This window comes from Musca autumnalis, unplaced genomic scaffold (assembly GCF_047663935.1).
Source record: "Musca autumnalis isolate F117 unplaced genomic scaffold, ASM4766393v1 scaffold_5, whole genome shotgun sequence".
NCBI classification, from domain to species: domain Eukaryota; kingdom Metazoa; phylum Arthropoda; class Insecta; order Diptera; family Muscidae; genus Musca; species Musca autumnalis.
In genome coordinates this window covers 55,179,328-55,192,245 of record NW_027412088.1, presented here as the reverse complement: position 1 = coordinate 55,192,245, position 12,918 = coordinate 55,179,328, and the positions used below count along the sequence as shown (strand labels likewise).

General features: G+C 37.5%; 1 protein-coding gene across 1 annotated transcript in view; it reads left to right on the top strand.

Moving 5' to 3' along the window:
- Positions 1-12,348, top strand: part of LOC141405224 (protein qui-1) — a 442,299-nt gene extending 429,951 nt beyond the window's left edge. The window contains exon 22 of the mRNA XM_073989320.1: positions 12,186-12,348. Coding sequence (XP_073845421.1) covers positions 12,186-12,220 — 35 coding nt within the window. The 3' untranslated portion in view covers positions 12,221-12,348. The remainder of the gene's footprint in view (positions 1-12,185) is intronic.
- Positions 12,349-12,918: the final 570 nt, after the last annotated feature.

The window sequence follows — 12,918 nt, the reverse complement described above, 5'->3', positions numbered from 1 at the left end:
TAAATCACTTCTGAAAAGTTTTTTATGGCGCAAATTGCATTTTAATAATGGAACATTATCCCATAAATAAAATGCAGTCAACATTTGTCCAATTTGGGGGTTGACCTTGTATTAGACAGGGTAGAGCCTGTAAAGAGGTGTGCGAAATAATAGAGCCACTTTAAGTAAATAAGACAATTTTTTAAGGGATTTTAAATTTGACCGTCAAAACCATAGGAAAAACTTCAGTTTTCCTTTCTAACATTATTTTCCTGAATTAACCTGCACCAAAAATTAAAATTGTAATTCCCCTTCTAGAGTTAATGAGGCTGAAAACCGATATGGGCCCAGAATCAGAGATAGTGTCCCATAAAGACCTCCAATTTATTGAAAATATCAATAATATTTGTGATTATGAAGAAAATGTGCTAAACTACTTTCAAAAATAAGAAAACATCAAAAACCGGTCGAAAAAATTTAATATTTTTATGATTTTAGAGCAAAAAAATGGGAGGTCCTATAAGGAATATTACGCTTTGTAGCTCCTCTGCTCCAATAAACGAGTAAATAATGGATTATTATCAACTCTAACAGATCTTAGGTGTTATTTAAGAACAGCATAAAACAATTTATGGGCACAGAAATCACGAATCTTAAACATAAAGACAGAGTATGTTTATAACAGTTCTCGAAAAATACCCATCTCTGGCTACCTCCTTTATTGCTGAGTATTTCAGGCCCTTTAAAACATCGAGGTTAGCTTTATTAAATGTCCAGGCTACCAGTGGTGAATGAAAATAATATCCAAAGCTGTCCGTTCAAATTAAATAAGTTTTATACCACCTGACAAGGAAAATGTTCAATCATAGGCCAACCCACGCGTTCGTCTACGATCACGTGTAAACATATTCTGTCTTTATGTTAAGGATTCGTGATTTCTGTACCCATAATTTTTTTAGGCTGTTCTTAAATAACACCTAAGATCTGTTAGAGTTAATAGCAATCCATTATTTGCTCGTTTATTGGAGCAGAAGAGCTACAAAGGGTAATATTCCTTACAGGACCTCCCATTTTTTGATCTAAAATCATAAAAATATTAACTTTTTTCGACGGGTTTTTGATGTTTTCTTATTTTTGATAATAGTTTAGCACATTTTCTTCACAATCACAAATATTATTGATATTTGCAGTATATTGGAGGTCTTTATAGGACATTATCTTTGATTCTGGGTCCATATGGGTTTTCAGCCCCATTAACTCTAGAAGGGGAATTACAATTTTAATTTTTGGTGCAGATTCATTCAGGAAAATAATATTAGGAAGGAAAACTAAAGTTTTCCTTATGATTTTGACGGTCAAGTTTAAATTTCCTTAAGAAATTGTCTTATTTACTTAAAGTGGCTCTATTATTTCGCACACCTCTTTGCAGACTCTACCCTGCCTAATACAAGGTCAACCCCCAAATGTTGACAAATGTTGACTGCATTTTATTTATGGGATAGTGTTCCACTATAAAAATGCAATTTGCGCCATAAAACACTTTTCAGAAGTGATTTAGAAACGTTTAATGTGTTTTAACTTCTGTGGCTCTATTATTTCGCACACCAGTGTATGTAATTATAGGCTAAGATTATTTAGCTGTCGACAAAGCCGCCTAATACTTTTTTTCTTGTTGCGTATACGTTGCGATACTAGTCATACGCACCAATGACGAAAATGTACATCAACAAAATTCCAATACCAAGCGGTTTAAAATTCTAGCCAGCACAAGTCCATCAAAAACACATAAAAATTAGCCTCAATATAAAACATGAATATAATGATCATGAATATATATAATGATCCTAGACCCACCGTTTATTATACCTAAATTGATCTTTCGAAAATCAAAATGGTGATCTTTCTGCGCAACTTAATGTTTGTGGTTGTTTTGTGGTTGCTGGACAGTTTGACATTAATCGATATTTCCGACTACTATTTTTGGTCGCTAACTTGCCATTTTAATTTTGCGATTTTTATCGATAACTCAAAAGATGAGTTAGAGAATTGCACTACTGAGCTTAAAATTAGATCGAGTGTCCATAAGAGAACTCAAGAGGTCTTTTCCAAAGTATTCGATTTGCTTTAAATAATTACCTTCAATCTGAGACACAAGTTGTTTTTGGAGTTTAAACATGAATTATGGGATGTCTGCAAGGTAAGGTAAGTTTTTCTTTAATTTTTATTTTTTATCTTTACAACTTAAATTCGGTAAAAATTTGGATTTTTTGTAAATTTTAATAAAAAATTTAAGGTTTTCCTAATATAAATAACCCTTTCATATGTCAGACATACACATAAGAAACTCGCTTTTTTGATTAATGTAAAAATATTTGAACTTTTTCTCTCTCAGTGTTAACATTTTTTTTAATTCTATAAATGTTTGAAACGAAATTTTATGAATGCCAGTTACAAGAAAATAATTAAATTTTTCCTATATTTCCATTCCCAAAATTCCAAAAAAAAAACTTGAAATACAACCACCGAACAACCGAACCTATCCAAATGAAATGAACCAATTTCCAAAAAAAAAACTAATAACGCAACAGCTGTGCATTCTAAAACCAGTTCCCGCAGTTCTTTACAACAACCGATTACCTAAATTTATGGCACCTGCAATTTTTTCGTAGTAAAAAATAAGAAAATAAAAAACAACACTGGAATGTTAGAAAAACCAACATTTGTAGTTTGAATAGATGATAATTCCAAACCCGTTTTTTCTACATGGAATTTAATAATTTTTGAAATTTTTGTTGACATTAAAAATCTGCAATGTTTTTAATTGGCAAAATTTTATTTTTTAGATGAATTTCCAGATTTTTAAGTTAGGCCAACTCACTAACACAAACATACACAAAAAAAACTCTCTTTTTGATAACTAAATTTTCAACGGAAACAAAAAAGAAATAAAAATCTAACAAAAGAAAAATTCAAATTTAAAATACCTCACATCTCAAAGCTGAATTGTTGAACACTATTTTTTTGAAAAGAAAATAAAAACCAAAAAGAGAAAAATAAAAATATTACCTAGCATATCTATTAAATCACAAAAGAAAAAGCAATGACATCACCAATTACACAAACTTGGCTCTTGAGTGGTGATAACAAAGCTCCCTTGTTTTTAAGAACCACCAAACAACAGCACCCTCAGCACTGCTACAAGTAAGTGGTAGCCGCCAACCAGCACAAATCCCAAGATCCAATTGTAAGTAAGTATGAAATAAATTTTGTTTTTTTTAAGTTTTACTTTTTTGGTTTTAGCAAAAAATATTTAAAACAAAATGACTCTGCTATCTCTCTCGCTTTCTACAATCATTCAATGTTTCGACACTGTGCAACAAGAAATGCCATCTGTCTTAGATGCTCTGCTTGCCATAGAGTTCCTTAAAATGAAACTACAAACGTAACGTAGATTTGCTTTTATTTGTATATTTATATGAACACACTAATAAAACTCGTAGTAAAATGGAACGAAATGAAAAAAAAAACAAATTTATTTTTGGTTGCCAATATAATTTTTTATGACATGTTTAGTTTTCGTAGCTTCTGTGCTTTAGAACGTTTTATTGTGTATTATATTTCATAAGAAAATAAGAGCACCTGTTTATTTTGACAGAAACTTTTTTCCTATAAAATAAGAGTGTGCAAATTAATGGAGAAAATTTAGTACAAAAATTAATTAAATTTCATGCAGTTAACTGTTATGGTGGCGTATACGTCTTGACACTAGTCATACGCACCAATGTACAAAATCGTTTTAACAAGGTATGTGACAAAAAACTAAAGCGATATTTTGAAAAACAAGTAAAAAAGTATTAGTCAACTTTGCCGACAGAGATATACCCTCAGCCTGTAAGGTTAGAAATACCTTTTTTCCAAAAAAAAACTTATGTATTTAGCGGATTTTTAAAATTTTGGGCGTATAAACCGACAAAAATATGGATAGGATGAAAGCTCAAAAAATTTGCGGGAGATATCGAAAAATAGGGCTTTTTTATCACACAAGCCTACGAACAACATAATATCGCTGTAAACAGGGCCACTAGGAAAACCTTCGGTAAAAATGTCCAAAGGATCCTCGAACAGACCCCTTAACCACACAAAAATGTTGAATATTTGTGTGGGTGGTACCCCAAGTATTGGACAGATAGGGCCCAAATTTAAACATAAACTAAGTTTAGACAATATTTAAAGATTCAAAGTTTGGACCAAATCGGTTGCTACGTCTATTAGACATCGCGCGTTCCATTTTAGCGAATATTTTCGAACTTTGATGGGGGAGGTACCGGAAGGAGTGGACCTATAAGCACCACCTTCGAATTTCATCTAATATTCGAAGAAATATTACGATATCCAAAGTATGGACGAACGCAGTATTCGGCTCGAGCTCTCCAGCCACTACATATGGTGGCATAGGGTTTTTTTACAACTTTCGGGCTGTTTTCTCAAGAAGTATGGACTTGCCCCTGAAAAAAACTTTTACTGCCGTATTTGAGGCGGCGAATGCAAGTTGCTTCAACAAAAATCAAAGTGATTCGACAGCAGTTCTTAAAGTGAATTTATCCAAAATTTTGTGTGGTAGGTACCCAAAGGAGTGGACAAATATAGCCCATATTCGAACCTGATATATTAGGATGTTTAACGTATGGACCAAATTGGTCACTCCCTTCAAGAGTTATTATGCTCACAATTTTTCTAAGATTTTTGAACTTTGGTGGGGAAGGTACCTGACAGAGTGGACCGATATGGCATATCTTCGAACTTAGACTAAGTTTGGACAAAATATTGCGAAGGTCAAATTTTGAATCGAATCGGCAGATCCGTTCGAAAGCTATCTTGCGCTTCAACCACTACACACGGTGTCATAGGGGCTTTTGAACTTTTCAGGCTATTTTCTCAGGAAGTTTGGACTTGCCCCTGATAAAACTTTTTACCGTCGTATGGGGGGCATTGAATACAAGTTGCTACAGCAAAAATCAAAGCGATTCGAGATTTGGCACTAAACAGAACTTTTCCGAAATTTTGTGTGGAAGGAGTGGACCGATTTAGTCCATATTAAAACCTCATCTAAGTCTAGTAGAAATTTCATGATGTGCAAGGTATGGACCAAATTGGTTACTCCTTTCAACATTTTCGAACTTTTGTTGGGGAGGTACCGGAAGGAGTGGACCGATATAACCCATCATCGAACTTAAACTAAGTTTGGACAAAATATTACGAAAGCCAAATAAATTTTGGACCGAATCGGTTGACCCGTTCGAGGGTTATCGTGCGCACCAGGCAGACTGACAGACAGACAGAAGGACGGACGTGGCTAAATCAACTTCAAATTATCTGAAACACATTTCGTCCAAACATACTTGGGGTCTAAAAACCGTTATTTCGATCAGGTACATTATTAGGTACGTTAGCATCAATTCTGAGGGTATAAAAATGTCTACTCCTGAGCATAGCGGAAGACCATGAGATAAAGTAGCCCGATTTAACTAAAAACAAGGAAAAAAGTATCAGTCAGTCAGTATCAGTCGGCTTTGCCGACAGAGATATATCCTCAGCCTGTGTGAATTGGAATATTAATCTAATCTACAATATGGAATCGGATAATGGCAACGCAACCAAAATACTTTTCCCCAATAATTATGTATTAGGGAGTTTTCAGATTGTGTAGCCCTTTCTGCGAGGTGCCCTAAGGGCAAGACTGATATGGGTCATTTTCGAAGTTAAACTAAATTTCATGATAAGCATGAGTACCACTTTAGAGAAATTTTTTGCGCTTTTGCGGAATGGATGGATCGATAGAAGTAAGTTTGGACAAAATGTTATGGATGCCAAATTTTCCGTTCGAGAATTTTAGTGCGCTCCGGTAACTACACATAAAGTTGTTACAACAAAAATCAAAGTGATTCGAGAGCAGTTCTTTAACTGAACTTATCCGAAATATTGTGAAAGAAGTACCCGAAAGAGTGTACCCGATAGAGTCTATATAGAAACTTCATCTATGACCGAAGAAGTGGACCGATATGGCTCATCTGCGAACTTAAACTAAGTTTAGGCAAAATATTACGATGGCCAAATTTTGGAATCGGCTAATTTGTTCGAGAATCGGCTAATTTGTTCTAGAGTTATCGTGGGCTCCAGCCACTACACCTTGTGCCATAGGGATTTTTTACACCGTTCGGGCTATTTTCTCAGGAAGTAAGGGCTTGACCCTGAAAAACTTGTACAGTAGTAATGGAGGCAGCTAATACATGTTTTTACAACATAAATCGAGAGAAGGTCTTAAACTAAACTTATCCGAAATTTTAAAGGAGTGGACCGAGTCCATATTGCAACTTCATCTATGTTTTGTAGAAATTTCACCATATGCAAAGTATGCACCAAATCGGTTCCTCCCTTCAAGAGTTATCGTAATTCGTATTTTTCCGAAAATTTCTGAACTTTTGTGGGGGAGATACCCGAAGGACGGAACCGATATAGTCCATATTCCAAACTGATACATGACTGGATGAAATAATATCATGTGCAAAGTTTGGACCAAACAGAAACTCCCTGCGAGAGTTATCTTGCGGATTTGCCCTTTTAGTAGGTGTCGTCAGGGCTTCTTCCAGCTTTATGCCCATTATCTCAGGGCAAAAATTGTATCTTCGTCAAATAAGCCGCAAAGAGACTCTTAAACTTCAATTGTTTTGAATTTTGTGTGGGAGGTCCTTATTCGAACCCGATCTATATTTGGAAAGAATAATCCGATGTGGAAAGTTTGGACCGAACTGATTGCTCCCTTCGAGAGTTATCGTTCACACCATTTTACTGAAAATGTTTGAACTTTTGTGGGGAAGGTACCCGAAAGAGTGGACCGATGTGGCCCATCTTCGAACATAAATTAAGTTTTGGACAAAATATTACGATACCCAAAATTTGGTTGACCCGTTCAAGATTTATCGTGCGCACCAGCCAGACGGACATTGCTAAATCGACTCCAAATTATCTGAAACGAATTTCGTCCAAACATACTTGGGGTCTAAAACCATTATTTCGATGAGGCACAATTTTGGTCGTATCACACGTTAGCCTAAAGGCTGAGGTTATAAAAAGTCTGCCACCGCACCATCTTTGACCTAATGTGTCGATGGTTTCGAAATGTATAATCCGCAAGGCAACTGACTAAACAGTCATCAATCCCAGGGCCGACAGGCCAACTATTATGTGTTTGTGTTAGTATATCTTTTTCACCATGGGATCGGCAGTATGTCCCGAAATGCCTGCTCCGAGCTCTTTTGGTCCGTGCCGGGATGCAAAAGAATCCCGGGTCATAGATCTGTTCCGATTGCCAGATTCGCATCCACTATATCTCAACTTCTGTAAGATGTAATGGATGTATGTCGCCACCAGGATACTGCGATAGGAGTTATGTTGCTGCTTGCTGCGCCCGAACAACTCCCAGCATGTCTCTAACTTCTAACTTCATCGCCGGAATACGATTCTCACAACAGCAACAATTGAGCACTTACATCCCCATATTGCTATTCGGTGCACCGAAAATGCACAATTCCTGCAATTTAATTGCAATGGTTTCCGTAACAAAGTTAGCGAAATCGTAGAGTGTATGAGTCGGAGGAACATCATGGTCGCTGCGATCCAATAAAAAACAAAGATCACAGTCACATGCGGAGGAGAAGGACTTGTCCTCTTTATACACTAATCTGTTCAGTACAGACCTATTTCGCTTGACTCTAATGATCCTTACTTACTTGGGTAGCAGTAAAGTGTGGGGCTGCCGAGGTAGAGCTGCTGAATGTGTACATACCACCAATGCCCGACACAAGTTCGCTTTTGGAGGAAAATAAACGTCTGGTACTAGTGAACTTCAATGCTGAACAAGAGTTTTGGCATTCCTTCCTAAACAATGGCCAGAGGGGTACAGCGCAAATAGATAACTCCGCATTTTGCACGGTGCATGAACACGCTTCTACGGGGAATAGTGGAGATTGCTACAACTCGCCAGACACCATAATTGTGGCGCCCGGTCTGATAAACGATGTGTTTTAAAAATCCTTTATCTCCATTGGGTCAGACCATCTTCTGATCATCCTCTCCGTAAAGAGACCATCCGACTTCATAACCTCTGACCGCCACCCGACCTCATACCAATCACCGCTTTACAGAGCGGGCCATTCCCTCACATACTCTGGTAGCTGAGAGAATTTTCGGGACATCATCACTGCTGCAGCCGCTCGCTACATACATGCCGATCGAATACCCGAAGCTGAATTTCCCAGCGGAGTTTCAACATCGGCACTCAGAATTAACCGTCCGACCTTGCTCAAACCGTGTAGTCGCCACATGGTCAGTTCATTTGCTTTGAAGTGTTTCTTCCATGAAAAACTTTTGTTGGATTTGGATCGCCTTCGAATACCCCCACTGTCGATTGCTGCTTTGTTTCGGGTTCACACGCATAGATCCTAGATTCGTCATCTGTGACGATCATATAAAAGTCGTTTGAAGCACCGCAATCGTTTTTTTTTTTTCTCAATTTCTTTGCGCCAATCGACAAGCGTCGTGTTTGAGTCCCATTTTGGTTTTTCCAGCGGGGTTTGGCCTTCCCCGGTATACGCCCACGTCGAGTGGCTCGTATTCAAATGCCTTTTTGGCGGGGGCATCTTTATCCATCCTGCTGACATGGCCCAGCCAACGCAATCGTTGTAGTTCGATACGTTTTACTATATCGATGTCGGTCGGCTGGTATTGCTCGTGGTTCATACGACGTCGGTATTCACCGTCAACGCAACACACCAAGTTTTGCCTCATCTGCCTTCGCAAGTACCCATGCCTCAGATCCATACATAAGTACGGTTAGTATCAGTTTCTGGTAGAGTGTAAATTTTGTTTGACGAGAGGTGGTTTTACTTTTAAACTGTTTACTTAGACCAAAGTAGCTTCTGTTGGCCAATATTATTCTACTTTTGATTTCAAAACTGATGTTGTTCGTTTTATTTATGGCGGTGCCGAGGTAAATAAAGTCATTTATTACCCCAAAATTGTAGTTCTGAAAATCAACTCTTGGTCCGAGTCTACTGGACGTCTTGCGTGTTGATACCATAAACTTTGTCTTATCGCCGTTGACTGCCAGACCCACTTTGGCAGACTCTATTTCAATTTTCGCAAAGGCGGCTGTTACGGATCGAGTTGATCGTCCTATTATATCAATATCGTCTGCGTAGGCCAGTAACATCATATCCTTATTGTATATAGTGCTATTTTATCTCTATCGGTATATACATTCGCTTCTCGTATGACCTTTTACAATAGAATGTTAAAAAGGTCACACGATAGGCTGTCACCTTACCTGAAACCTCGTTTTGTTTCAAAAGGTTCCGAGAGGTCCTTTCCTACTTTAACAGCTGATCTTGTATTAGCCAATGTCATCCTGCATAATCTTATAAGTTTTGCAGGGATACCAAACTCAGACATCGCTTGGAACACCTTTGATCGAATTGGGCTGTCGAAGGCGGCCTTATAGTCGACGAACAGGTGGTATGTGTCGATCTGTCTTTCGTGGGTCTTCTCCAGTATTTGGCGCAGTGTGAAGATTTGCTGAATTATCGATTTACCAGGTCTAAAACTGCATTGGTATGACCCGATTATGTTATTGACCATGAGTTTTAAACGTTCACATAGTACACACGACAGTACTTTGTATGCGATTGGGAACAGACTTATGCCTCTGTAGTTTATACACACCGTCTTGTCTCCTTTCTTGTGTACGGGACATAGGAGGCTGATGTTCCAATCGTTGGGTATGCTCTCTTCCTGCCAAATTTCGGTAATTAACTGATGCATACTCCTTATCATCATTTCGCCACCAGTTGAACAGTTCGCCCATCAGCTCCTTCTGCTTTATTGTTTTTTAGCCGACTAATGACCTCGCTTTGGCTAGGTTGAAGACATTCAACGTCGTCGTTTGCGATTGGTTCTGGTGTATCTTCATCGCCGCCCATATTCGCTACTAAGAGCTTCATGAAATGCTCCTTCCAGATCCTCAGTACGCTATCTGTATCAGTTACCAGATTCCCTTCATGATCTTTGCAGGAGAATGTGCCAGCACCATAACCATCAGTCTGGTGTTTTACACTCTGGTAAAATTTACGGACTTCATTCTGACTCCTGAACATCTCGAGTTTTTCACACTCACGTTTTTCTTGTTCTTTCTTGTTTCTTCTGAAAATACGCTTCTCCTTTCTGCTCTTCTCCCGCTATTTTTCTTTCGATCTGTAGAGAGTCCTGACATTCCATGTGCAGATTAGCAGATCATGGTCCTTAAAACGTTTGCGGGGTTCATCAACTTTAGAGGGGTTTGTTTTCTTTTTTCTTTGTTTTTTCATAGTAAGCGGTGTTTTGACGGGGTGAGTTACTAGCCCAACGCCCAACCCAAGTTTTTAAAGTTCTTATGGGTGAACGCGCGGCACATGTTAGCTCACTACCTTTGACGGATGTTAAAGGCAGCTCCCAGGTGACACCACGGGAGGTCAGTGTCCACTTGAGATGAAAGAGGGACCAGGATAAATCCTATGCTTTGCCACGTTAATGCCGGTCAAAAGACCGTTGCTTTGTATCATTCATTCCCTACGTCACCCATTTGTAACACAAAAAATCGTGATCAGGGTAAAATTCTAAGACGATATAAACATGTCCGTCTGTCCGTCCGTCCTTCTGTTGAAATCAAAATACGGCTCGCAATTTTAAATATAGAGGTTTGTAATTTGGTACAGAAGCTTCTATCACTCCTATGATGTGTGGTATTGCAAATGGGTTATATCGGTCCACGTTTTATATAGCCTCCATAGAGCGGTACCACCCGATTTTCGGTATTTTGAAGGTTTTAGCCTCATTATCACACCGCAATGGCTGAAATTTGGAAAGGTACCTCCCTATTTCCGATATTTTGAAGATGGTAGCCGCAATATTCCACCGAATCGAATTTGGTCTTCATTTGGGGTATTAAACGTTCCATATGAAATTTGTCGGTATAGGACCACGCCTTCATATAGCCCCAGTAGAACGCACCTCCCGATTTTTGGTGTTTTGAAGATTGTGGCCTCTACATTCCTCAGAAATGGTTGAAATTTGCTTTTAGTCTTCGTTATTGGTATAAAACTTTCCCCCAGAAAATTGTCGGTTCAGGTCCACGCCTTAGTATAGCCCCATAGAACGGTACCTCCCTATTTCTGGTATTTTAAAGGTTGTGACCTCAATATTGCACCGAAATGGCTGAAATTTGGCATTTGGTCTTCATTTGGGGTATTAAACGTTCCACATGAAATTTGTCGGTATAGGTCCACGCCTTCATATAGCTCCAATAGAACGGTACCTCCCGATTTTTGGTATTTTGAAGGTTTAGCATCATTATCACACCAAAATGGCTGAAATCTTTACTTAGTTTTTTAAGGGGTATAAAACTTTCTCCCAGAAATTTGTCGGTATAGGTCCACACTTTTTCGCCAGACATTTTTAAGTATAGATCGACGTTTTGATATGTTCCCAATGGAACGATACCTCCCGAATTTCGGTATTTTAAAGGTTAGCCACATTGTTTTACCTAACTTGCGGAAATTTGGTATTTAGTCTTCTTCATAAACGAAAAGAACCGTATAAAACTTCACCACATGTGGTATCACTCGTTCGGACTCTGCGCCAAAAAATTGGAACCATATCATTGCGCTAATATAAGTTAGGGTGCACTCATTGATCCGAAAGAAGTCTCCCTTGTCCCTACGAGTCGAGTTGATGGTCCTCGGCTTGTGATTTTCGGATCGACAATCCTCAACATGGTGCTACTAGTTGGGTCGGCTGTAGTGGTAGTTTTGATACTGCTCGTTTGGGGTCCTTTGCTTGAATGCGCCAGGAATGAGAAGAGACAATCGTATGGAGCTTGAAGCGAGCGAACCAATCGCGGAATTATAAAACAACTATAATTCTCCTTGTTAAATGATTTTGTACACTGTGACGTATAACTAACAACCGGACGCATACGTACCAATACACCATACGAACTATTGATTTGATGAGTTGCATTTTGGAAAAAGTTTCTGTCATTTTATTTATGAAAAAATGAATTCTTTAAGGAATAATAATACAAATTCTATTTTCCAATTTTTTTACCCTTTCAACAGATCATTTCTCTTCAGGAGGAGGAGGATTTCATTAAGGACGATTAAGATTTGTAATTTAAAGGATCACACCACTCACACATTGGAAGAATTCACTGCGAAAACTCAAGTAATCAGGTGAGAGAACCATAAGGTGAGCAACCTTTATGAAGAACAAAGAGAAAAACTAACAGAGCTTATGGAAAAGTTTTCATTCCACACACACACACATAAAAAATACCCCGAACTAAATACAAAAAAATACAAATCACCTGCAAACGTTTTATGAAGAAAAGAGAAAATAAAATACTTAGGATTAAGTAAAATATTTTATTTATATTTAAGAGAAAGAAAATTAGTTAAGGCAAAGAAAAACAACTAAAAAAATAAATGAAAATAAAACCAAAACTTTTAACGTTGCAAGAAAACCTAAACCACCCGTGATTCTATTTCTGAATTTAATTTTTTTTTTCTGTTTTCTGCTAGGCGACGATTATAAGAAGAAACTAAAAGATATAAGAAAGAAAGTGAAAAGAAACTTTATATTTTTTGTTATGTGACAACTTTTTAAACTATTTTTCTATCAACTATTATTAATTGTTATACGAAAAATTAAAACTAAATAAAGAGTAGAAAGAAAATTTATATGAAAAACAAAAAGAGGATTTAAAATAAAACCGATAATTTTAAGTAAAATGCATAATAAAGTAAATCAATAATAAAAAATTAATAATAAAACTCAATGAAAAATATTTAA